The 25,822-nt window shown below is 34.3% G+C and overlaps 1 protein-coding gene across 2 annotated transcripts in view; it reads right to left on the minus strand.

Annotated features, from left to right (window-relative positions):
• LOC123692791 (glutamate synthase [NADH], amyloplastic) overlaps window positions 1-25,822 on the minus strand; it is a 63,199-nt gene that overhangs the window by 24,583 nt on the left and 12,794 nt on the right. The window contains exons 4-27 of one of the 2 annotated variants that reach the window (XM_045637583.1): window positions 16,127-16,296; window positions 14,716-14,801; window positions 14,334-14,456; window positions 13,960-14,069; window positions 13,692-13,789; window positions 13,090-13,341; window positions 12,632-12,753; window positions 12,073-12,195; window positions 11,809-11,811; window positions 11,544-11,704; window positions 11,056-11,184; window positions 10,338-10,494; window positions 6,641-6,818; window positions 5,894-5,998; window positions 5,419-5,682; window positions 5,076-5,163; window positions 4,637-4,756; window positions 4,027-4,154; window positions 3,577-3,701; window positions 3,254-3,398; window positions 2,693-2,901; window positions 1,997-2,142; window positions 1,651-1,760; window positions 1,235-1,368 (exon numbers count right to left, since the gene is read on the minus strand). In XM_045637583.1, the coding sequence (XP_045493539.1) occupies window positions 1,235-1,368; window positions 1,651-1,760; window positions 1,997-2,142; window positions 2,693-2,901; window positions 3,254-3,398; window positions 3,577-3,701; window positions 4,027-4,154; window positions 4,637-4,756; window positions 5,076-5,163; window positions 5,419-5,682; window positions 5,894-5,998; window positions 6,641-6,818; window positions 10,338-10,494; window positions 11,056-11,184; window positions 11,544-11,704; window positions 11,809-11,811; window positions 12,073-12,195; window positions 12,632-12,753; window positions 13,090-13,341; window positions 13,692-13,789; window positions 13,960-14,069; window positions 14,334-14,456; window positions 14,716-14,801; window positions 16,127-16,296 (3,286 nt within the window). The remainder of the gene's footprint in view (window positions 1-1,234; window positions 1,369-1,650; window positions 1,761-1,996; window positions 2,143-2,692; window positions 2,902-3,253; window positions 3,399-3,576; window positions 3,702-4,026; window positions 4,155-4,636; window positions 4,757-5,075; window positions 5,164-5,418; window positions 5,683-5,893; window positions 5,999-6,640; window positions 6,819-10,337; window positions 10,495-11,055; window positions 11,185-11,543; window positions 11,705-11,808; window positions 11,812-12,072; window positions 12,196-12,631; window positions 12,754-13,089; window positions 13,342-13,691; window positions 13,790-13,959; window positions 14,070-14,333; window positions 14,457-14,715; window positions 14,802-16,126; window positions 16,297-25,822) is intronic. The other variant, XM_045637584.1, reaches the window with a different exon arrangement.

A 25,822-nucleotide genomic window follows, 5' to 3' on the forward strand; every position in this document is an offset into this window, starting at 1 on the left:
CAGTGTGAAGATAGTTACGATTGCGCGTCGCGCGAACGAACGTCGTGAATATTATTGTTTAGCGCGTGATTATACCGGTGTAATTTAGGTTAAGTTTTTCGAATTTTGTGATAAAATAAGTGTCGCGACACAGATTGTATTGTAAATTGTGATGGTTTGCTTTGTGCTCAGCGGGGAAAGGTAAAATCATTAAACTTTACTGTAAAACAACGATTAATTTCTTCATCAAAACCAACTCCCGATTTGTGCAGTAAGTAACATAAACCAAATTTTAATTGTAATGTTTACGAATTAATCGATTTCATGAATGAGAATTGGTTAGAAGAAGCCTTCTGATGAAACTTGCACATATTTTGGTATTTACGATTCTTGCTAGTTGTTCTTCCACGGAGCGTGCTTTCTCAGCGTTAAATCGAATTCATAGGTAGGTAGGTACGTATTTAAGAAATACACAAGGCCAAGAACGCCTTTCTGAATTAACAATGACTGTCACTGAGAAAGAGCTGTTAATTGAATTAAAACAATCACCTAAGTAGGTACCTACTTCTATTCTGATGTTATAAAATATTTCCTTCAGAAAGATCGGCGTTTTGAATAAGAATATAAATGATCTGTACAATTTTATAATATAATGTCATACAGTTTTATATAATTTATAGATATAGATTTTAATATGATTGTAATGGTAAACGTTTGACTCAACTGTTTGCGGGCGCGCGTGAAGATTTAGAAGATTTGATTCGGTATGTTCACATTTTTTATAAGTTTTATAACGAACATAGGTACCTACTTAGTAACACAGTGTATACCTAATTCTAGAAAAGGGTACCCAGCAAACACTTCGAAAAATTTGGGCTTGCCCAGTCCTTACACCCTAGGCACGCCACTGCTAACTTCATGCTGTTAAATTTAGGTATCGGTGTGCGCGCGCATCGTAAAAATTCACTCTCATCATTTTTCTCCATCGCGCCAAAAGAAGTATAACTTCAAAAAGGTTATAAGTATATTGGAATTGACGGAAAGTACGAAAGAAAACTTAGCTTATATAGTTATTGATTAGAGAATTTTTCTTCGTTACTAAATAGATTAAACAATCTTATCTATTTCTCAAAAAATAACAACAGCAATAAACAAAAAATGTAAGAAATACTTCAGATATCGTTGTAATTTCTGTCCGTATTCTATACTTTATTTTCAGGGAACAATAATTATCGCATACACAAAATAAACTCACCTCTTCAGCCAACATGAACAGATAATTTATAACATGTTCAGGTTTTCCTGCGAACTTCTTCCTCAACACGGGGTCCTGTGTAGCGATACCAACGGGACACGTGTTCAAGTGGCATTTACGCATCATTGTGCAACCTGTGAAAAGGAAAAAATATTTTTAAATTCGACATGGGAAAGTAATATCTTGAGAATCAGATGATAGTGCGATTTTTGAAAATATTGAGATACAGAGGATAACTTTTATTTGTCTACTATATGATTTGTATATGCGAAGAAAGCTGGATGGATAAATTTGCTTACTAACAAATAAAGAAACTAGGGATTTTTTAAAATATTTTTTCAAACGTTAAGTGTTAAAATTAATTGCTGAAAAAAAAACTGATTTTTTACGATTTTATTACTTAATATTGAACTTACCAAGTGCAATGAGAGGCGCAGTACTGAATCCAAACTCATCAGCACCGAGTAACGCCGCTACCATCACGTCAAAACCAGTACGGATTTGACCATCAGCTTGTACAACCACTCTGCAATACAAAACTTACTAATAATATACCTACTATAATAATAACAAAATTGATTGTGTTGATTGGAACGAAAATTTCTATTTTCCATTAATTTACTAAAACTAGCTAACGAGATTTTTTGCCAAGAAGTTAGAAGGGTACACATATTTTGTACAGAATTATCCTAGCTAGGAAGGTAGAACCGCATTTTTGACTGTATAAATATTTTATAAATTAAATAGACACTTGTAATTTACCTAGATCGCAGATCATTAAGCACGAGCACTTGGTGAGTCTCAGCCACGCCCAGTTCCCATGGCAACCCGGCGCATTTGATGCCGGTCCAGGAACTGGCGCCAGTGCCACCGTCGTGACCCGAGATTACAATGTGTTCTGCTTTACCCTGCGAATAGTATGTGATTAGTATGGAAACTTTTAATAAATGAAATATGCCTTGATGGCAAAATATTTTAGCATATTATTACGTGTGGAGTTTCCATAGTTTTATCTACACTAATATTATAAAGAGGAAAACTTTGTTTGTTTGTTTGATTGTAATGAATAGGCTCATAAACTACTGGACCGATTTTAAAAATTCTTTCGCCATTCGAAAGCTACATTATCCACGAGTAATATAGGCTATATATTATCACGCTAAGACCAATAGGAGCGGAGCCGCGCGGGTGAAACCGCGCGGGACAGCTAGTATGAGCTATAAAATGTTGCAAAACAAACTGTACAAAAAATGAAAGTAATCGTACTAAAATGAAGACGTTGCGCTTGTTTAACTTCATATACCTCCTGAGCAGTTCAAACTATATATTAAAATGTAAGTAAAAACGACTAGAAGCAAATAACACAAAAACTACATTTCGGCATAGGGCATTCAATTCACGATTAAAAGTTCCTTATAATTATAGAACACAGCACTTGATAAATAAATTAAAACTTACCTTAGCCACGCCTGAAGCGACTACACCGACTCCCACTTCAGACACTAGCTTCACCGATATCCTAGCTTTAGGGTTAGCACACTTCAGATCATAGATCAATTCAGCCAGATCCTCAATAGAGTAGATATCGTGGTGAGGTGGTGGAGAGATCAGTCCTACTCCTGCTACGGAACAGCGTGTTCGGGCTATGTCTTCTGTTACTTTGTAACCTGGAATATAAAGGTACCATTAAGTAATACAATTTGCCTTATATTTAGTTTACTGGAACCGGGGATGTAAAAGATATTATAATATGACCTATGCTAATCAAGAATTAAAGTAAGCTCTTTATTGGTGAAAATAATGTTTGCTCAAATAGAATGATATCAGCTGAAATAAATTAAATTGATACCTATTTAATAAGTTTATCACTGTCACGATAACGATTTTTAATTTTTTTTGGTGAAATATATGAAATAATTATTTTGGATAGAAATAATTCTATCCAATATTGCACCAATCCTTATTTCTATGATAAAAAATATCGTGAGTACAAAAATTAAATACGTATTAATATCTTACCAGGCAACTCCCCACCCTCTCCAGGTTTGGCTCCCTGCGCCATTTTGATTTGCAAATCGTCAGCATGAGCCAAATATGATGCAGTTACACCGAATCGACCAGATGCCACTTGCTTGATAGCAGAGCGCTTGTTGAACTCCGGTTCCTGGAAATTCATTTTACAATAAATGTTGGCCAAATATACATGCTATAAATTCTTTGGCTAGATTTGATAAATGTATTACGGAATTAAATCGCGGAAGTTCGATCGTCGGTAGTGTAACAGTATTTGTTTATTTTATTTCATTTCAAAGAATAAGAAAATAATTAATGATCGTACTGACCTGATCAAGATATCTATCAGCATTTTCACCACCTTCTCCAGTGTTGGATTTACCACCGATACGGTTCATAGCGATAGCGAGAGTTGTGTGTGCCTCCAGTGAAATAGAACCGAATGACATAGCACCTAAAAGTAAATACATAGTTTTATATCACGCGTTTTGTTAAAAATATTCAAAATCATATAGAAAGGAACGATTAGCAATATAAATAGTAGCTTTTCGCAACTGTCTTACTATTACAGGGTAGTATGTAGGTTATAATTTTAATAAAGATTTATAAAAGTTCATGTGTATTAAATGCATTTAACCATCATTAAATAATAAAATGTTTTAATTTCATATCTAGTGAATTCTCATATGCCTTCAACAAAATCATCAATAACTGATATATTTTCAAATTTTATTTCTATTTTTCTACATATTCAACAAAATAACATAATTCCAAATTACCAGTAGCAAACCGCTTAACAATCTCCGAGGCAGGTTCGACCTCGCTGAGCGGTATGGGCTCGTCTAGTTTCACCAACTCGAGCTGTCCTCGCAACGTACACGCACGCACTGATTCTAGCGTGCTTTCCCTGTAAAATAGTAAGATTTTTAAGCTATTGCATAGCTTCTATCGCGGGCCTTGAGTGCGGACCGAATCCAGAAATTCCGTAACGAAAAAACCTCACGCTTCCCACTCCGACGGGCGGAGGTGTGGTTTGAAGGCATAGCATGCAAATTGCAATAGTTTTACCGCGGCGCGGCAGTCCCCGAGTGCCACGTCGTTTTTTTTTATTTAGTTGGTTATTAAACAATTAGTATAAAATACAAGCTTTAAAAGCGCTTTTTCATCCATTTATTTAGTTGATTTAAAAAGGTGTTACCAATATTATTTGTAGATTAGTACTGTACTTTTAGTGGTTTCCTTTCTACATTGCCTTTATGCAATAATGAGTACATTTTATGTCACCGAAATTAATCATGTACATAGACTTATTATAAAACATGCATCGTTATGTGCACGCATACAAATCAATTTTTAAGGTTCCTTTAATAAGATATATTTATTATTTACCTAAAGCGATCATAAGCAGAATGGTTGTTGTTATTTGCAGCCTCTTGCAAGTTGGCTATAGACATCGGATCGTTGACGTGTTTCTCACCACCCGCACGCCAGTGGTAGTAGCCTGGGTTACTGTGAAACATAAACATTTTATACAATAAAGAACGAAATTTATAAAAAAAATGTGTGCGTGTACACACGTAAGAAGTGAAACTTCATTATGACCTTATTTTTCAAAAAATAATTTACTATGTATATGCAACCTTACAGAAATAAGGTCGAATAACTCGTGGTAGGGAAAAAAAAAGATGGCGCGTAACGGAGAAATGGAATGTTTTCCAGCCCCGATAGGAAGTTTCTCTTCAATAATAAAGATAAATTGTTCACCATTTTGTAAATACGAACTTTGTTCAAATTGAATTGTTACTTAAATATTAAAAAAATATCTTACCGTAGCACAAGCATATCTTTGCAGTCGCCATAAGTCAGCGCATGGCGATCGAAAATTTCTTTTGACAAAATCTCAAATGTTACACCACCTAAAAATACACAATAAATAAAGTAAAGGCCGACATGTGAACTGTGAATTCGATTATCATAATATAATTGAATTAATGAAATAAAATACGACATAATATTTGGTTTTGGCAAATGATTAGAATCTGGATTGTAATAGTGTTATAAGGCGATAACTAATAGATGTTCAAATTATTATTCAAAGTACTCATGAGCAATAAAAATAATAAATCAATTTATTTGTTTTTATATTGTATTTTTATAAAAATAATCATTACCAATTCTCGACTGCGTGCCTCTAAAGCACTTATCAACGACTTCCTCGCTTAACCCCACGGCCTCAAATATCTGCGCACTCTTGTACGACTGTAGCGTACTAATTCCCATCTTAGCCATGACTTTAGCCAAGCCAGTCTCGATAGCCTTCTGATAAGCTGAGTATATATCGTTATCTGTCAGATTGGGGTCTATTAGGTTGTCGTTGCGCAGAGAAAACGCGAGCTCGAACGCTAGGTACGGACAAATGGCGTCTGCTCCATAACCTGTAGAATCAAGGATATAGGTAAAGTAGACGGTATATTTTATAGGCACTAATGAAAGAATTGTTATATCCTTGTTTAACTGTATTTTAGTTATAGTGAAAAAACAATTGAGTAGTAAAAAAATTATAGGAAGAAAAACTTGATCTGGTGGGGACAAGAAACTAATCAACTAAAAATAATAGGCTACAGAGAATATTAAATATTTTCTTACCAAGTAAAACGCACATGTGATGAACCTCTCTCGCTTCAGCAGTCTCCACAATAATGCCGACCTTCATGCGTTGTCGTGTCTCAATCAGGTGGTGATGTACCGCGCCTGTAATATCGTTATTTATTAACTGACTGGTAAATAGAAAATACATTTAAGTAAATATAAATTAAAATCCTGATATATATAAATATTTCAGGATTTTAATCTAATCGTTTGAAAAAAATTAATACACACAACGATAGTAGTTATAAGGCGAGCGAAGCGAGCGCTATACATGATTTCATCGATCATAAAAAATATTATCTTATTCACGTAGCAGCTCAGCGGCTCGTCCGTGTACTCGTTCGCATGGTTTTACTTGTGTCTGTACAAGTTAGCAGCGCGTGCAGACGCAAGTGCGCTAGCTAACTAGTTTGGGAGACCTTTTACTTAGTCCCAGCAGCGGACTAACTAGTGGCAGACCCGTAATACTCTGTGTACGTGAGTCACAGCGCCGGTGACCTTGAGCCGCAGCGTGTTAGCGCTACGGTTGATAGTTGATACTTACCTCGATCAGTAGGCGTCAAATCACGGCGTGTGCCCGCTCCACGCCCCGCGCCCCGCGGCTCTCCAGACACGCACACATAGCCGCAAGCGATGTTACGAACACATATGCTTAAGTGTCGTTTCATGTCGCGTTAGAGTATACTGTATACGTATAATATGTTGTATATATGTATGCGTTGTATGCTAGTGGGGATATGTTACCCAATGCGAGCAGCGAGCTGACGGGCACGCGGGTAGGGCCAGCAGCCCGCTCGCTGAGCACGAGCAGCTGGCAGCCGGCGGTGGCGGCCGCGTGCGCGCTGCGGGCGATGCAGCTCAGCGCCGCCTCCAGCCCCAGCGGCCCGTCCGTGTACTCGAAAGTGCAGTCTATCACTTTTGTCTGTAATAAAAAAAACGACGTGTGTCACTCGGGGACTGCCGCGGTAAAGCTATTGCATGCTATGCCTTCAAGCCACACCTCCGCCCGTCCCCGTGGGGAGCGTGAGGTTTTTTCGTTACGGAATTTCTCGATTCGGTCCCCGCGCTCAAGGCCCGCGATAGAAGCTATGCAATAGCTTAAAATGAATTATATATTGATTACTACTTAAAATATACCGTAGAATCGTTAATTTCTGAAAAAAAAAAAATATAGCAATTTATATTTTTTGGTTTTTATGGCATTCAAATGCTTTATACATATAAATTTATAAAGAATAGAAAAAATTCGATCACGAGGCGGGACTCGAACCCGCATCCTTCGCGCCATTCCGGGGCGGATGCCTAACCAACTCAGCCACTCGTTCTTTCTATTCTTTATAAATTTATATTTATAAAGCATTTGAATGCCATAAAAAAAAACAAAAAATATAAATTCAAGAAAAGGTCGTGTTCCATCGTTACAATATTGTATTCACTGAATGTTGGTACTTCATATTGGTTGAGATGGTTGTTAAATCATCTCAATAGATGGCGCGCGGTGTGTCCCTTAAGACACATAAAACTGAAAGAATAGAATAAATTCGATTGCTCAGGCGGGTCACGAATGGCTGAGTTGGTTAGGCATCCGCCCCGGAATGGCGCGAAGGATGCGGGTTCGAGTCCCGCCTCGTGATCGAATTTTTTCTATCCATACTAATATTATAAATGCGAAAGTAACTCTGTCTGTCTGTCTGTCTGTTACTCAATCACGCTTTAACTACTGAACCAATTTGCATGAAATTTGGTATAGAGATATTTTGATACCCGAGAAAGGACATAGGATAGATTTTATCCCGGAAATCCCACGGGAACGGGAACTATGCAGGTTTTTCTTTGACTGCGCGGGCGATGCCGCGGGAGGAAAGCTAGTTCTTTATAAATTTATAAAATATAGCAAATTGTTTTCTAAGAAGATTGAATGCGGTCCATAAAAATTGACAATTGCGGAAGACATTTTTAAGCCCAAATACGTAATGGTGCGCGCGTTCGTAATAGGCAAGAAGCTTATATCTGTAATAGGCGATTAAGTCGCTATTCATCTATTGACACGTTTGACATTTGAAGTGTTTCATTGTTTGTTTAATTGTTCATTCTCAAGTTTTTTTTTTATTAAAAGAATGTCAATCATAAATCTAGCATTCACTACAAGCACTACGAACCGAGCCCCGCAGTGAACCCGTGGACGAATACGTCATCATCCGCTCACCACACAAGCAACTATTTTTCATAACTAACACTTTGTGTTTTGCCTTTTCTTTACATTCTTTCTATCTATAATAAAATCGTAGGAATGTTAAAACTATACCGTATATAATTTTTTAAATTAATCCTAGTGGCGTGGTCTACAATCGATATCGAATCTAAAAATACAGTTTTCAGAATTTTTCCATTATACAGGGTTACAGGTTAAGTCGACCTATTCCTGTTAAGAGCGTATAGTAGGGGTCGAAACAAACTGATTTGATCTTATAATACCATATCCAAAAGTTAGTCGTTGAAGAGTTATTGCAATTTTAATTTTTTTCTTGAAAATGCCACTTTATCTTCGCATTTAGCGTTTAATTTTTTATTTTACTTATTTGGTCTGGGTTTTTTTGAGTTTTTATGTAAAGGTTGAGTTAAACAATAATTCTCAGCAATAAAAATCCATATCGCTGCAAACAATTCAAAGAAATGGCTTTCAAACTAAAAATAATAACATTAAAGTAATTTAGTTAACTCGTTTTAAAGAAAGATATTGAAAAAAGTCTCTATGAAAATGTGTCTGCAGATGTTTTTAAAAACATGTGCATGTTCTTAGCTATGTAAAAAGGTATGATAACCTCAGGTAGCATTCGTAGATTCCAAGAAATCGGGGATAAACATGGGACAGTGTTAGTAAAGTACAACATCAGAATAAATTTTGTCATAATTTATTTTTCTTAAAAACTTTACAGTTCCTGCTCAACATGACTTCCTCTATTGCGAACACATATTCGAAACCTTTTCCGCAGAGTACTCTTAGTCAAGAGCCAATTAACAACTGGGGTAGTCACCCCAGTTGTTAATTGGTTCCTCATCTTATTGGCTGCATCGATAATTTTTTGTCGTAAAATATCAACAGATGGAATCAGGTTCGGCTCATTGTACACCAGACTCTTCATATGCCCATACGTAAAAGTCCGTGGGGGTTAAGTCTGGACTTCTAGCCGGCCATGGTATGGGCCCACCTCTTACGATCCATCTGTTTGGATAGTTGATGTCTAACCATTCTTTATCAAGACGGTATCACAAACTCCCATAACGCTCACTATTGGGCTCCGAAAGCACGTGGCAATCCTAATAAGAAGAATCCAAAAAAATCACAAAGACGATTCAGTCTTAATGTGTGGATGGGGATAATTTCAAATAAATTAATTGGGTCATACTTCCTTCCGGACAACCTAAATGGTGAAAATTATGAGACCTTTCTGCGCCAACATTTAAGCGACCTACTTGAAGACATACCCCTGACTTTGTTAAGAGACATGTGGTTCCAACATGATGGCTGCCCTGCACATTACAGAAGAATTGTTAGAGAATGGTTAGACATCATCTGTCCAAACAGATGGATCGTAAGAGGTGGGCCCATACCATGGCCGGCTAGAAGTCCAGACTTAACCCCCATGGACTTTTACGTATGGGCATATGAAGAGTCTGGTGTACAATGAGCCGAACCCGATTCCATCTGTTGATATTTTACGACAAAAAATTATCGATGCAGCCAATAAGATGAGGAACCAATTAACAACTGGGGTGACTACCCCAGTTGTTAATTGGCTCTTGACTAAGAGTACTCTGCGGAAAAGGTTTCGAATATGTGTTCGCAATAGAGGAAGTCATGTTGAGCAGGAACTGTAAAGTTTTTAAGAAAAATAAATTATGACAAAATTTATTCTGATGTTGTACTTTACTAACACTGTCCCATGTTTATCCCCGATTTCTTGGAATCTACGAATGCTACCTGAGGTTATCATACCTTTTTACATAGCTAAGAACATGCACATGTTTTTAAAAACATCTGCAGACACATTTTCATAGAGACTTTTTTCAATATCTTTCTTTAAAACGAGTTAACTAAATTACTTTAATGTTATTATTTTTAGATTAAAAGCCATTTCTTTGAATTGTTTGCAGCGATATGGATTTTTATTGCTGAGAATTATTGTTTAACTCAACCTTTACATAAAAACTCAAAAAAACCCAGACCAAATAAGTAAAATAAAAAATTAAACGCTAAATGCGAAGATAAAGTGGCATTTTCAAGAAAAAAATTAAAATTGCAATAACTCTTCAACGGCTAACTTTTGGATATGGTATTATAAGATCAAATCAGTTTGTTTTGACCCCTACTATACGCTCTTAACAGGAATAGGTCGACTTAACCTGTAACCCTGTATATGAATATTATTAATATATTTACCTTCCATCCCCTATAGTTAGTCTTCTTCAGAGCTTCACAATCCGGTATGGACAGGATGGGTTGCGGTAAGAATATACGGTGTACGAATTCGGCGCTCGGTTCCAGAATGTTCGCGGTTGGCCCGATCGGACACATGAGAGACATTACTATCTTCTCCCTGTAATCATAAGGTTTAATAATGTTGTTATTTATATAATATCTTATTTAAAATATTATCGAGATATTAGATATTGTCTTTGGTTTTGTCAGTTTTGTATGAAATCAAAACCAGATTGATAAATAAATTTTGTGCTCATGTTTTGTGGTTGGCAAACAGTTAGAATATATTTATATTATTTTGCAACACATTTTGTAAAGCTGTGCATATACTTTGTCTTGTGTATTGGACTGAAATAAATGTTCTCTATGTCGTTATAGTAGCGGTAGCAGTAGATAATTTATTCACAGCAACAGACATATTTCTGGCCATTTCAAAGTTATTGAAGTTATACTTCTTTTGGCGCGATGGAGAAAAATGATGAGAGTGAATTTTTACGATGCGCGCGCACACCGACACCTAAATTTAACAACATGAAGTTAGTTGTAGGTGGTATGCAAATTGATAACTATGTTCAAGTTGTATATTCTAGTATTTTTTCCATACGCCAAAGAAGTATAACTTCTAACGCGTGTACATAAGTACACACACTCTTTAATTATAATTTTTTTAATTATATACCTGAAGGGATCAATAGGCGGGTTGGTGACTTGCGCGAACAGTTGTTTGAAGTACTCATATGGCAGCGGCTGGAACTGGGACAGACACGCAAGCGGGGCGTCATTGCCCATACTGCCGAGCGCTTCCTTCCTGTAAGTTATTATTATTATAGAGAGAGAGTTGACTCAAAAGTTATAATATGAGAGACATAATTTAAAAAGATATCCTATGTAAAGAAAATAATCGCCTTTACCATTGGCACTATGACAATGACAATGTGAACATAATCGCATTATCGTCCACTAATTAAATATTTACACAATTGCACGCGAATATAATTAATCAAAATAACATTTATTTTTACTTAAAGTAACTATCCAGTTGTATACTTTCAAATGTTTTGCAAGACATAGTAAAATATAAAAAAATTACACATAAATTTACAACTACCCACAAAGGAAAAGAAAAAAAAACTGTTATTAATATTACAATAAGCACATATTACTCACTTATTCTGAACCATAGGCAGCAACAACATATTAATAGACTCGATGGTATATCCAAAGAGGCCTAATCTCTTATCAGCGAGGCCTGATATAGCTCCTTCTACACCACCACTGTTTGAACCATTCTCTTGTGGAACCGATTTGTGGATATCTTCCATTGTTATCTGAAATTAGAATAATTTAATGTTATAGATTTACTAAAAATCTGTGGCGTAAAGTTGGCTCAATTTTTTTGCACAACATTGTAATTGTAATATTAATGACTTACCATCTAGCCCAATAAGTAAGCAGGAAAATTTTACAATATTATTATTATATATGATAAAGGATTAGGATTCTATTTCAGGACAAGAAGCGTGAAGTGTATTCAAAAAGAAGACTTTGATTATTATTATCAGAAATTGATCTATTTTTTTTTCTTTGATATGTATAACAGCCTATTTTACCAAAAACATAGTTAATATATAATTAAATATCCAAACAGTATGACAATTAATTTTAAAGTGAGATATTTAGCTCTATCTTCAAGTACCTGTTCCTTAAGCCAATCCGAATGTGGTCTGCTCTTGGCAATTTCCCTCTTAAGCTCGACATCTTGAATGATCCTCTTTTCTTCGGTATCCACTAGCAACATACGACCTGGCTTCAATCGGCTCTGTAAGTTCATAATAATATTTTTAAAATATTTTCTTTTATATTTCTTTGAATAGCTATAGTTTGATACTAATAATACAATTCAAGGGCAGTAAGAATACCTTCATTACTGTTATTTACAAAACATACTGGACAATTATTGTGTAGGAAGGAAGGTGGAATTCCTCCATCGAAAAAGGGGGGATGATCCTCGACCAGTCTACTCGACTGGCGGGCCGGTAAGGCCCCTATGAATGATGTCGGAAAGTTGTATTTATGCTCTGTAGCGAAAGCATTTCGCTTGCGCGATTCAGAGCGAGGTGTCGCTACAATTATTGTAATTATCTACTGGTATGAATTTAAGTTATGATGTCAACTGACCTCGTAGGTCACTCAAAAATAAGTACCCGCAAATACTAAAATGTTCAATTTTAATTCAAGTGAAATGAATAACCCACCTTAAGAATAACTTTATCTGGGTCCACATCATACACTCCGACCTCAGACGCCATCACCAGAATGTTCTCACTCGTCACGTAGAAACGGGACGGACGGAGACCGTTTCTGTCCAGAATGGCACCTGAAAATATTATATGAATGTTTAATAATAGAAATCAAATCTTTTATAAGCTAACGAACCTTCTTCTTTGGCAACTGCATTAAGCACGGCATTTCTATCATAATTTAAAACAATTAATATTGAATAATAATACGTAGTAGACGATAGGCAATTTATGCATAACCAAAAGATAAAAAAGTTAAATTACAACATAATTATAACTAAAGAAGGCAAATGTTAAGAGGAATGTTTCAGAGCACAGCATTTATTTTTATGCCTATTAAATTATATACATTTTCATGTACCTAAAAAAAGCAGGAGAATGGCAAATTTACCATGAATGTGGTCAAAACTTACCAATATACCGTCCATCAGTAAAGGAAATTAGAGCTGGTCCATCCCACGGCTCCATAGCGCAGGAAGCCCACATATAATAGTCCCTCTTTTCTTTCGTCATGGTCTGGTCATTATGCCAGGCTTCCGGGACCATTGTCATGACCGCTTCGGGTAAGGACCGGTTGCCACAGTGTAAGAGAAACTCTAGTACGCAATCTGCTGATCCGGAGTCCGAAAGATTCGGTTCTACTACCGGGTACAGCTTCTTTAGATCTGAAATAGAGTATTTTTGTTTATAATAAATAAATAAAAATTTCAGGATATTCTTTCACACACGACCCGATCTGATCCTATTCTAAGCTTTCGGTTGTGTTATGGAAATCAGATGGCTGATAAACTTACATATATAATTTTAAATAAATACTAATATAGATAATTAACACCCAGACACAGAGCAAACATCCATGTTCATCACACAAATGCCCTGGGTGGGAATCAAACCCACGACCTTTGGCTTGGAAGGCAAGGTCACTACCAACCAAGCCAACCGGTCAGTCAAGTCAATTTATTCAATACAACCAAGTAAAATTCCATACATAATTATTAAATGGTCAAGAACTTACCATCTCCAAAGCTGTCGCTTTTCATGACACCTTCGCGGGCCTTCATCAGGTTCACGTTACCTCGCAACGTATTTATCTCGCCATTGTGAGCAAGTACTCTGGAAATACAAGAACCAAATCATTCCTACTCTTATAAACAACTCCGAAATAAAGGAAACACATAAGAGTCGACAAAGTTCAGAATCTTCCATAAGCCTTCGTATGTCGAATTCGAAATATTTCTAGTAGTCAATTAATTATACAATTTTACACGCTCAAATGAATTTACCTCAAAGGATGAGCTCTTTCCCAGCTCGGGAAGGTGTTGGTAGAGAATCTGGTGTGCACCAGAGCCAAGTAAGTTGTGAACGCTGGGTTGGACAGATCCTTGAAGTATTCCTATGAAAGGGAAAATAGGGTTTAAGTTACGTCACAATTTAATAAATGTGACTAGCAATTTTCTTACACAAATAATAATATTATCTCAGAAATTACAATTAACAATTAAAGTTCTTATAAATTCGATGAGTCTGGACTCTGGACTGGTTGTGCGACATACAATAATACAAGTCTTTCATGTAATTTGAACCTGAATGGAAACTACACAATCGATCCTTGACAAAAAGGATTCAAAGCTTTTGAATATAAACAAAAAAAGCATACCCATAGTTGATTGGACGTCAGCAGGCCTTTATAAACGACAGTCCTCAGCGAGAGACTGCATATATAGAACCTGGCGCCCGGCACCACGAGCTCGTGCGACGCGCGCTTCCGCAGCACGAACACCTGCGAACACGATACAACGCTACTCCACAAGCTGACCTATTGCGCACACGCTAAAGGAACGGGCAATGTAAAGGGTGTATAGAATTACGTTTGCGACGGCGTGTCCCGCAGCTGCAGCCGGCGCGCGACACAACGATCTGAAAGAAGTCCCTCAAGAATACCGTGTCCTTATACGTATGTAGGGGAGTTTGAAATTGCAATACATAGTTGCAAGTTCATACTCAGTGTCGTATGTCGTGTTGGTACCGATATTTCTTACCTGCTGTGAGAGATGCTTCTCGTCGTCTATATCGCCAGTAACAAACACCTGTCGCATATATGGCTCCGAGTTACGAGCCACTTGACCTGAAAGTCATTTATTGGCCATTACTTTACTGTATTCTGAAAGCCAATTGGAATATAACTCATACTATCTTACGTTAAGCTAACCAAGTATAAAGTTAAGGTGCCATAAATGTTCAAATATTTGTTATTTAAGATTTTTTTTAAATATTGTACTTGATATTGTATTAATTTAAAACACATTCATGGCAGGCAAAGAAACAGGAAATTTACTAATATATATAAATATTAGGAACACATACATTAAGCTTTTGTGGTTAAGGGTCTTTCTTTCTTTCTGGTGGTATTCTTGGATTATATAATTTTTAATTTGTATAAACCTTAATACACATACCTACTTAACTCATTCTCTTGCAAAGCAATCATGTATGTATTCCTTATTGCTTTTTTGAAAAGGTTCTAAGTTTTTAAATATTGAAAATATGGTCTTAAATGTTTGAATTACGGTAAAATAAGTTAAAAACTAAAACTAGCAAAGATTACTGTACAACTTTATTATAAATTTTTTAATTTACAACTGACCAAATATAACACTAGAATGGATTTATATGAATAGTGATACTATGAATTACGAACTCACTCTATTCTCATTTTTGAATGGACTTTAAGTATCGTTATTATAGCTATTGTATTCTTCTTTATTTTTGATTGATTTGATTGCAGCTTTTATTTTTGAAATGAGGAACAGCAAGAGAGTCACGTATTAGAATCGAGTGAGTTTACCTTCAACAGTAGCACATACTGTTAAATTGAACAAACCGTGTGGTCAAGCATGGCATGACCGCGCCGGCCGCTTTAATGACCCAATCGTTTACTACGAGTACGACCTGCAATGAGTAGCGAAACAAAATCGCAACAACTGCCCGTATGGAAGCGAACATGTGATGATATGATCAACAGTTTGATCGACATCTGTTACAAATGAGTTTGCGTGGTAGGGGCTCTCGCCATACTTAAACGGAAATCATTTATTTGCTGTGTCAATAAAAATATACTTAAACAAAAAGGTTTTTGTCGTAAATGAAGAGAGCCCCCAACGAAAGTCTTAAAACGAAGTCGTCAAAAATAAAATCATTAACCAGTTACAGAAATAATGTTTAAAACATATTTTTTATTTGCTTTGACATTAACTATTCAAACTCTGCTCTTCTTTTTGTGAATCATTAACAATATAAGAGAAAACTGACCAAGTATGTATCATAAAATATTTTATCTACCCAGTTCAACAAATGAAAGATTTATGAATTAACACCTATAATACCTGTCAAGAACTATTATTAATGAATTTAATGAGCGTTTAAATGGTAAAAAGACAGTTAAATTCTTACCAATTGTAGTATTATTTGTGGGGACAGTTCTCCAGCATAGCACGCGGAGGCCCAGGCTCTCAGCTAGGTCTTTGAACTTAGCCTCGATGTCCTGGTGATGGAGTTTGTCCAGGAAGAAGATGCCGGTGGCATATTTGCCGAACGGCGGCAGATCGATTTGATGAGAATCTCTGTTAACAAATAAAGCCAACTTAATGATGATGCTGTTATGCTAATGCGTATATTAATACGCAGTGGGTCTACTTCGTGTACGTCTACGTCTTTATGAAGCTTCTGCCCGCGACTCCGTCCGCGCGGAAAAATTAAGATTTACTTTTTTTCTACGTATTTTTCCGGGATAAAAAGTATCCTATTTTATGCCCAGGATAATAAGGTATAATAATTATACCAAGTTTCATCGAAATCGAACCGTTAGTTTTCACGTGATGCCTGAACATACAGACAGACAGACAGACAAAATTTTTTTTAATCACATATTTGGGTTTGGTATCGATCCAGTAACACCCCCTGCTATTTATTTTTTCAATATTTTCAATGTACAGAATTGACTCTTCTACAGATTTATTATAATACTAGCTTCCGCCCGCGACTCCGTCCGCGCGGATGTCGGTCTTCGCGTGGATGGTTTATTTCTCCATATTGAGTAACTCTGACAATGACATCTTATAAATATCTAGGTATTAGACCCAAATACGGTTAAGCCTATAATAATACGCAACGTGTGTTCGCGGTTCTACAGAACAACGTCTATGGATAAAACTGAAAAATTAAGATTAATTTTTCTCTACGTATTTTTTCAGGATAAAAAGTATCCTATTTTACGCCCAGGATAATAAGGTATAATTATACCAAGTTTCATCGAAATCGAACCGTTAGTTTTCACGTGATGCCTTCACCTACAGACAGAAAGACAGACAAAAATTTTTTTAATCACATATTTGGGTTTGGTATCGATCCAGTAACACCCCCTGGTATTTATTTTTTCAATATTTTCAATGTACAGAATTGGCCCTTCTACAGATTTATTATATGTATAGATGTATAGATGTCTCTTCCATTGATAAGAACAGTGTAAAAGTAGACTAGGATTATATTTTCAAGATTTATAGTCAGATGATCAGACGAGAAGGGTGGAGTTTATTGAATCTGCAATAATGTATGTATATTGTATGTATCTTTCAAAATGTGATTTAAGTAGATTGTTATAACAATTGACAACATTTCATTTTTTATAAGGCCATGAAAGAAAAAAACCGTTTCTTTATTTTGCTCTTGCGATTACAGAAAAAAAATTATTTCATTTTTTAATCGCATATTTTAAGAGAAATTAAATAAAAACGATAAATGTGATGATGACGTCATACATACGGAGGAATAAAAATGCGCCTTAGCCTAATTTAAAAAAGTAAAAAAAAAAAACTATCACTGACATTTACAGGGTATGGCATGTGTCAAATTTCATATTAATGTCATTTTTGTGAATTATTCATGTAAACAAACTTTTAAATCGTGTTATTGTGTTTTGGTTTTCTAATTTAATCTCATTAGCGTGATGTTTGTTCGATTGGAGTTGGACCAATTCATTTATATTATACAAATAGTGCCTATAGTGTTCATAATTTTCTTGAAATAAAAGACTTTGTTTACTTACTAAAAGTTGTATTTATTTAACACTTTCCAACGTTTTTGGGATAGTATATTTGTTTCCCATAAATTTTCAGCACCCCTTAACAAATCCTACATAAAGTCATAATCATCAGTACTTGTGAATAAGTTTCTTTTGTTTAAAATTTGGATCAGCAAATAACAAATAACAATATTTACAAAGCTTGACGACTCAAAGTGACAAATGTGTCAAAATGTCAGCTGTCAAGTTTTTTTTTAAATTTAAACTAGGTATGTGGCAAAGGAAAAAATGTATTCCTCCGTATGTATGACGTCATTTGGCGCTTACGACATTTTAGAATGAGATGATTTTAAAACTCAAAAAGATGAATGAAAACTTCCATATTTAGAAAATGCAAAAAATACATGTATCATAATTTTTGATCTAGTTTTCATTAAAATAAAAAAATAAGTAGCTTAAAATTTTGAAATGTTGTCAATTATTAAAGTGCTAAATTGTTTATTTAAAAAACTGCACCATCATTTCTAAACAGAGATTTATCTGAATGTTTATTCAACATCCTCATTATAAAAATATATCAGAGTTCATACCACACGATAATAACCTTATCAATGGAGTCGACCATGATGTCAAATTACTGATGTAAACTTATTTAATATCTATTTCTATTTCTTTATTAATTTATATCATAGTCACAATTAATATGTATGTATTATAATACATATTAATAGTAGCTAAATGTTAATATCTACTTAAATATTTCGTATTTTATAATAAATAAGCTTTGAAATAAGTTTTTGTTTGTATCATCACTACATAGTATAAAACAAAGTCGCTTTTTCTGTCCCTATGTCCCTTTGTATGCTTAAATCTTTAAAACTTTGTGACGCATATTGATACGGTTTATTTAAATAGATAGTGTGATTAAATAGGTGGGTTTTAGTGTAATTATTAGATTTGAGACAAAGCGGGCGAAGCCGCGGGCAGTAAGCTAGTAAAATATAAATTATTACAGTTATTTATGAAACTACACAATATGTATTCAATTTAGAATCAAAGCAACGCTTTACTTTATATAATATTAAGAAGATATACAAATACACCTACGAGTGTAAGGAGTGTTTAATAATGAAATATTTGCCGGACATATTTAGTTAAGTCGATAATCCTGAGAGGTCCTCTTGGAGTATGGACACGATACATACTTCAATAAAATGTTTGATCAATTACATATATGTATTGAAATTTGTATCTCGTTCGTACCTACATAAATATTATGGAGAATGAGTAAACATTCATATCTTGTTTGTCGATGACTAAAGTGTGAGGATAATAAATTATAAACAATGTATGATACATAAAGACATTTTAAGTTTGAAAAATCAGATGTTTTGCGCGAAGTGACAGTAGTACCCACCTCAACGCTTCGCTTATGAGGCGTGCAAAATTAGTCCTAATTACAATAACAATACAATACAAAAAATTTTATTTAACTAATTAGTAGATTAATTACTTTTGCATTATTTGATAATTCAGATAAGTATCTAATAAACATGTGTTCATTTGTTTTCCTAAGTCTTGGGAATTTGGTACACTTTTCATTTCCGTACCTCATACAAGAACCAACTTAGTCCTTATTTTGCATACAAAACTACAGGATCCATACACTTTTATCTAAAAAGCACTGTGACAGCTTCAGCGCATTATGGTATCAGAGATGTCATAAGCATACATTATATGTCCTAAGCCTACGAGTTAACGATCAATATCGTGTGCTAAGATAAATACGAACGTAGGAGCGCAAAGGTCAAAGGAACACGGGTGCGCGCGCATCTGTGACGTCACGCCTGAAACCTATTGACCAACGGCAACGTACTGAGCTAATATTTCCTCCCAGAAATAAGATGATGAGATCAAAATAGATGTGTTAAGGTATTGTTAACGATTGTTTACCAATTATATGGTTAACCTATTAGTTAGTAACAAATGAATCATAATAAGAAAAATGTAAATGAATTATTTATAGTTGCATAAAACTAGCCTCTTCAGTATGTTTGCAGTACAATATAATTATATAAAAGCTCTTACTAATTACTTACTATAAATGCTGATATTGAATAAGTACATTAGTGCACTAATTGTATAAACCATATATTATTATGTCTTCAAGGGAATAGTATATTATTATGTGTAATGACTTAAATAAAATCCGGAGGAAGAAGTTCAAATAGTATTGTCAATTATGAAAATATACAATAGACATAATAAATATCACTATATTTCCTGTACATATAACGCAATAATCATTGATATAAGTAGTTCTATGAATTGACCGCAGACATACAATACTAAATAATAACATGCTTGCGGAATATACACCATTTGATTTTCAATACAGTAAGCATATAAAAGTAAATTTTAAGTCATAGTCAAGAATCAAGATGAAAAAAAAATGCAAGCACCAGAATTGTACAAATTAGGGCGCAGTTTTTAATAAAAATTTAAAGTATGCTCCAACTTTTTTAATTATTTTTATTCAGTTACTTTGTTCTTCTAACATTCTATTGTTCTCCCATCTTTTGTCGTTTCTTTAGAAACAATTTCACAAGTATATTTTGTTTATTCTTGCAAGATTCTTTCAAATAGAAAATAAACCCTTCTCCAACCACTCATTTCTCAACATAGGTTTCAAAAATATTATCCTCGTGTACTTTACGCAAGAAATTAATTCAAATTTATTTCATTAAAAAGTCTAAAACAATCGTAATTTTTGTAAGAGCTAAGACCAGTTATTGCGACGAAATCAAAAAATCACGATCCACTCTTTTGTGTATTTATCTATAATTTATCCTTATTAGGTTTGAATCAAACTAGTATTTAATAATAACTACATGTACATACAGTAAAACTCGGTGTCAAGGTGACATCAAATGCTGCCTATTAGGAAAACCGCAGGTGGAGTCTAGACATCGGATTATTATATTGCGAATCACGTAACTTTAAATAGAGCATGTAGCACGCTTATGTAATACAACTAGCAATATACACGGTCAGCACAATTATCAAGTTACAATAATTTGACATTGTAAATCTATACATTAGACATTTTATTAGTCGATTCAATAATTTAAGGTAAGATTTTTACCTTAAATTATTGCCTTCCTTGGATTGGACACGTGAAAAAATATAAGCCATTTTATTTATTTTAATCTATGTAATTAATAAAATAAAAAGGTAGAATTTGTTTCGTTGTTTGAAAAAGCTACTGAATCTTTCAAATATAGGTACTGTCACAACATCTTTACGTGATCAGACTTAGAAATTAGATTCAATTATGGGTTCAATTTATTACATGAATATTGAATAAGTATGATGAAAGCTGAAACAAAATTGACATTACACCTCATAAAATAAGAATTATCTCAATTATTATGGTATAGAAAATTCCCATTGACGTCATGTGATGATAAGAATGAGCTTAATCTCGGACCGCATTGGAATTTTTTGGTGTCGCTTTTGATTGCAAACAGATAAAAGATCAAAGGCACATGACGTCTAGAATAAAGATATTTGTTCTGAAAATAACATTTACGTTAATTTTTTAAGGAATTTGATTACCTATTTGTTCATTTAATAGTTTAATTCACATATAAGTTAAATATTTATTTGATTATAATAAAATTTTTATTTAATCTTTCCGTTTTGTCCAAGTTGACTTGATTGAAGCGATAGCGATTGTGCACTTCAAGGAAATACTTGCTAGTTAATCGGTTCACTGAAATTTGATGTAAAAGCATCGATTGTCTTTACTCTTGAAAGACTGGCCAGTTACTGAATTAAGAATTGACTTGATTAAGGTTTGAGAATTAGCTACAAGAAACTATTTAAGCAATACTGAATTCAGAAACAGCGACAGTTTAAAAAAAATGACAAGCGATAGTATGCAATAAATAAACTTCGCTTTACTGTAACTTTAATTAGCGACTAAAAAATTACAATATTCATGTGTTACATATAGCTTGCTTGTACATACTCTAAGGTTACCTACCTTTGATGATAAAGACAATGCTATAGGTATTCTCACAGACATACATTAAGAACTATTGTCTGTGGGTATGCTACTAACTTCATATTATGCTATTCCGAGCATTATTCTTCAACTGTTTATAACAATCAATAAATACACATAGGAGTTAGATAACGCTAATGAATGAATGTCATAGAAGTTAGGGCGATAATATTATCAAAGTTCCCACAGCCATGACATCGGTTCGGTTATTTTTTTTTTGTCGATAGGGAAGCTCTTCACCACAATCTCGCCTGATGTTAAGCTGAGATGTGGTCTAAGATGGTATGCGCTTCCCTCGAAGGTACCTGTTCACTCTACGCTTGAAGACCCCTATACTGTAGGTACTCGTCGGGGAACACAGACTTCAGGAAGCATGTTCCAGTCCCTCGCGGTTCGGTACATGGAATGTCCACCATATTCAACAGACCACACCACTCACCAGAATCGTATCAGATATTCACTTCTGTTTTTAGTAGGTATAAATAGCACAAACGTGACGATATCTATAAATCTAGATTTATACTTAGGATAACATTTTATATGAGAATATTTGGTTTATAAATGAGTACCTAAAGGCCGACGCATTTTACGGAAAATTTTGGCAGCTATTAAGAATTAATAAATACTACTTAAAAATAAACTCAATTGAAGCAACAAGCAGAAGAAAACATAGTTATAAAATAATCAATCCATCTGTAAATTATGTCACATTACACCATAAATCTACGACACAGTACAAACTTTACATGATCCTACGCTTGTATGTCATAGAATAAATAATTGAGCAGATGCGAAGTCAGGTGCGCCAAAAGAGTTATAATGCCACTGCCTTGTATGAAATCACGCCATTCGGTTCGTCACATGGCATAGCACATGGTACAATTAACGTTTACTACGGTGACTCTGCTGGTATGCTATTTTGGATAAATGCCAAGGCGGCGTCTATATTGGGATATTTACAATTGTTTCCGTCGGACGCTGAACCTAGGAAGATTAATTAAGCAGTTCAGATAAATTGCAAAATGCATTTAAATTATCATAAGAATTAGGTACATATTGTTTAATCAGATGAAGCTCAGTAGAAGAGGTCGTACATGGAAGGAATGTGCTATAAATATTGCAACATTAGACTAGCAGAAAATTAAACTGACATTATATAAAAGTTTATGAATACATCACTCACAAATCTTCATACATCGGTCCGATACAATAAATCAATACAAAACGTCTCCAATATACAGAAGGTTATCTATAGATGGCCGGCGATTGACCTGAATCTATCAAACCACACGTAAACAATATGTTTATTTTTCACGTCTACTTTATGTTAAGTATTTGGCATCGATGAACTACTACGACGTTTGACGTTGATTATGCTTATAGAAATTGTGTTATATTAGATCCTTTACATTTATGCCTAAGTTTTAATTATTAAATTTACACAGAATATTATGTAACTAGTAGGTATGATTTGTGTCTACGGGTACCTGTTAGGTACTTGCAGATTAGGAAAAAACTTAATTTTTCCTACGATATGAAAAAACACAAAAGCCTTTTACGCAGTATGAGATATGAGATAAGAGATTTTACCCCCCGGTTAGTAATTTATACGATTACTAATTAACTCAGAAAATATTTTTGATAGCCTTTTAAACTGCTAATTGCATAATGTTCAAAGTAATCAATGTATTTTTGACAAAGTCAGAGATCAAACTAAAGCCAATGATATAAATATCAATTTGACATTACTATAAATAAACAAAAAATACAGTTCATGTTGAATGACCCGAGGAAGACTAAACAAACGTAAAGATAAAACTGTCGGACGTAATTCGTAATTTCTTTACGCACTTTTTCGGGAACTTAATTGTGTACTATGTTCATTATATTGATATAACTAGCCTTTACTTCTTACATTACATCTTTTATTTACATCTTTTATTATTTACAAACTTACGCCTGCGGTTTCACCCGCCTTGTCTAAAACTTAACAAATTATCTACCTACATAACTTCATTGAGAACCACTCCCTCTTTTAAAAAATGAATCAATATCTGTTGCGTGTTAAAAATCGAAGCATAGACGTACATAGGAACAGACAGCGCGTGCAGGGAAGGGACTTTGTTTTATACTATGCAGTGATAGTAGTGATCGTCGACTTTATATTCTTAAAAAAACTCTAGTTTTCTTCGATAGATACAAGAAAACGAACTTACGATGTCATTATATGAAGTAGATTCCTTGTACTTATAGTAATTTTTATTTATGTGATTGTTTGTAACAATCAACGGAATTGAACTATTTTCTGCAATTCTGGGGAATTGCAGGATTATTGTTAAGTATGTAAAGTCAGTCTACGATATATTTAAATATAAGAATAAAACTTAATATTTAACTATATATGTGAATCGGAAAACGAATTAATTAAAAACGTAAATGTAATAATTAAGTGAGTTAAGTAAGCAATAGCCAATAAATTTTTGAAGAATATAATTTTGTTCTAAACATTGGAAAGTTTCAATATTTTTTTTCTTTGGTGTGGTCCGATATAACTATTGACTTCTTTCAAACCTGATTATCGCATGCATTCAACATTTTAAAGTGCATCTGTGTGAGTAGGGCACTTGTAAGATAAAATAATATTCAACCCAAAATAGAGACTCTGAGCTGAGTGATTTATTGCTCTTCGCAAATATCGACCTCCAAAAAGCAGAAAATGTAGGTACATAATTCATATTTTTTATATGTATTGCGATTTGCGACGTGAAATGGGTACTTATATACTATTTATGCACGGTTGCCAAAAATTTCGTCATTGCATCACGTAGATTATCATAAATCAATTCGTAAACAATTTTGTTTTGATTTTCTTTGTTTTTGCGCTTGAGTCTTACGAAAAATATGTTGTAATTTTTTTATAAGAATAATCCATTGTGATAATAGATTCGCGTTTGATAAGTAGATATCTTATGGGTTTAAATTTTAACGTTAACGAGATAATTATATTATGCAATATAAGAATATAATACACCATCACGCGGCGGAAATATCATCCTTTGATGGTTATGCGGTTTGCGGTTTATCAATTGATATAATAAACAGAAGTACATCGTTTTATTTATTTACAATTTACATTATACGTGATTATTAATTGAAATATGGGTATTGGATAAGTCATACCAACAAATGTTGTGTAACTGGTATTTCATGCCAAAAATGTTAAAGCTGTGTTTCTGGATGCTTTTCTTGACAGCCCCATTCGGGTCTGAAGATTGAATCAAACAAATTAATAAATATTTCGTCTCTATAGATAGACAAAATCTGTTTACTGTATTTCAGTCAGTTGTTGAGCTATATTGGCACAGACAGATAGACAGACTGACACGCCTCTTTTGCGTCCGCGTCTGGGGTTTAAAAGAAAATTTGTACCTAGCTTGTATTATTTTAAATCATCCTCCCATATTTTATAATAATATCAACATTCACTATCTATATATGAAATTATCACCAAAAATTGTTTTTGTAGACACAACACGTGAGGAAGTCGTGCTTCGAATATTTCTTATCGGAACGGGTTAATAGCCACTCTTAGTGACTATTTTCTTGACAAAAATACGTGATGCGTAGATATTTAGTGAAGTAGTAGGTATATTTATAGAACATAATCGATGTTTTTTTTGTGTAGAATCGTTGTAAGCCGGGGCCTGTAAAGCTTTTCCGGGCTTATTATTGGCGAGCTCTTTTACTCATCCATGTTTTGCGGCGGGCCCAAGGAGTCTTGAAGACTCGAACCTCGGCTTGGGCTGCCGCAACGTTGAAGGGCGCTTGAAGAGCGAGGGATAAATTGTTAGAATAGATACTCTTATCAGAGACAATGGAAAAAAAAAGTCTATTGGAACACAAATAGAAATAGAAATAAATAAGCAAGTTTTTACGCTCTGCTTTCTTTCTTTCTTATAATATGTACATTTCTCAATAGCGTGAACTTGTAAATATAATA

The sequence above is a fragment of the Colias croceus genome, chromosome 6 (assembly GCF_905220415.1).
Source record: "Colias croceus chromosome 6, ilColCroc2.1".
In the NCBI taxonomy this organism is placed as follows: domain Eukaryota; kingdom Metazoa; phylum Arthropoda; class Insecta; order Lepidoptera; family Pieridae; genus Colias; species Colias croceus.